This window comes from Buceros rhinoceros, unplaced genomic scaffold, assembly GCF_000710305.1.
Source record: "Buceros rhinoceros silvestris isolate BGI_N320 unplaced genomic scaffold, ASM71030v1 scaffold17121, whole genome shotgun sequence".
NCBI lineage: Eukaryota > Metazoa > Chordata > Aves > Bucerotiformes > Bucerotidae > Buceros > Buceros rhinoceros.
The window spans coordinates 31,396-33,205 of record NW_010393847.1 but is presented as its reverse complement, the minus strand read 5'-3'; the positions used below and the strand labels follow the sequence as shown (position 1 = coordinate 33,205).

The 1,810-nt window shown below is 57.0% G+C and overlaps 1 protein-coding gene across 1 annotated transcript in view; it reads right to left on the bottom strand.

Moving 5' to 3' along the window:
• Positions 1–1,399: 1,399 nt before the first annotated feature.
• LOC104501255 (sentrin-specific protease 2-like) overlaps positions 1,400–1,810 on the bottom strand; it is a 5,345-nt gene continuing 4,934 nt past the window's right edge. Inside the window, 1 exon segment of the mRNA XM_010145035.1 lies at positions 1,400–1,462. Within this exon segment, the coding sequence (XP_010143337.1) occupies positions 1,400–1,462 (63 nt within the window).

Genomic DNA, 1,810 nt, shown 5'->3' with positions numbered 1-1,810 from the left:
GTCCTGTCCGTCGGCACCACACCTGCGGGCCTCAAATCCCTGCGGGGATGGGGACTCCACCGCCGCCCGGGGCAGCCCGCGCCAGCGCTTCACAGCGATTTCAGTGAAGACGTTTTTCCTAACAGCCAACTCAAACCTCCCCTAACGCAACCTGAGGGCAATTCCTCTCATCCTGCTGCTTGTTACGTGGGAGAAGAGACCAACTGCCACCTCGCTACAACCTCCTCTCAGCTAGCTGGAGACAGCGAGCAGGTCTCCCCTGAGCTTCCTCCAGGCTAAACAACCCCGGGTCCCTCAGCCGCGCCTCACAGGACTTGTGCTCCAGACCCTTCACCAGCTCCGTTGACCTTCTCTGGACATGCTGCAGCGCCTCGATGTCCTTCTGGGAGCGAGGAGCTCAACACTGGGCACAGTGCTCAAGGTGTGGCCTCACCAGTGCCCAGTACAGGGGGACAATCGCTGCCCTGCTCCTGCTGGCCACACTAGTGCTGATACAGGCCAGGGTGCTGTTGGCCACCTGGGCGCACTGCTGGCTCACGCTCAGCCAACTGTCGACCAGCTCCCCCAGGTTCTTTGCTGAGCTTGAGCTTGAGCAGATCAATACCTGGCTCCCAGCCTGGTGTCACTGGCAGAACTTTGTGGTTTGGGCTCAGCATCAGGTCTGCTGGGGACAGGAGGGGTACATCTGTCTCAGAGGGGTCTTCGCTCAGGAGCTGGCAGGGCTGGTTGTAAGAGCCTGAAAGTAAGAGCCAGCCAGGGAGAGAGTGAGCTGTGAGCACAGCGTGCTCCTGACAGGGCAGCAGACTTGGGGCACGTGCCCTGCAATGCAGGAGATGCTGCTGCTGATGCCCTGTGTGACCGTGGACAAATGGCTTCGCTTCTGGCTCTCCTGGGGCACCACGGTGCATTTCCAGGGGCGCTCCAAGTCTCCACAGGACCTCGCTCCAGAGGCTTTGTGCTTTCTGAATGCTGAGCTGCATTCCTACTAGCACAGTTGTCAGCCTGTTTGGGTGGCCTCCGTCTGCTCAGGAGGTAATGGCTGTGGCACTGCAGGCCAGTGCCACTGACCTGGGGGCAGAGCAGTTCATCCGACTGGCCAGAGGGCGGGAAAATGCCGTCCCGATGGGAAAGCAGTGGGAGAGCGTTCAGCCACGGGAGAGCGTTCAGCCGCCACTGGGTCCTACTGTTCACAAAGAGCCAAAACCTTTGGAGCCTTCGGGGATGAGAGGACGATTAAGTACGTCACGTAAGGAGAAACCATGACACACTGCTCTGTACATAGTCATTTTAATAAAAATAAATTAATTCCTCTCTTCTATAAATACGGACCTCCCCGAAGAACAAAACAACAACCACCACCACAAAAGTGGGCAGCCAAAACAGCCCCAACAGGCACGCCTCAGAGCAGCTGCTGATGGAGTATTTCCCACGCCATCTTCTTCCGGAAGCCAGGCATGTCTCTCTGAAACGAACAGAAAAATCCATTCCGTACGGAGCGGCGGCAGAAAGGGGCAGACAATATGCGTGAACACGCCGTTAACTCTGGAATGCAAAGTTCCTTTTAAGAACTGTCAACATTTGGGTACAACATGGGTTTCAGCCACACAGCTCCAAAGAGGGTGACGTTACAAGCCAACCCAACCAGATTGAATGGACTACCCAAGAGCTTACAAGCACTTGAAGACCCCCACGCTGGTGGACAATAACCAGCGTCCTGCCGGGTCCCAGGGTGAAACCCGTTTCTCCAGAAGATACAAAGGCCAGATACCACAAGCCCGCTGGCTGCAGTGTCTTGCCCCAGCGGGATCTC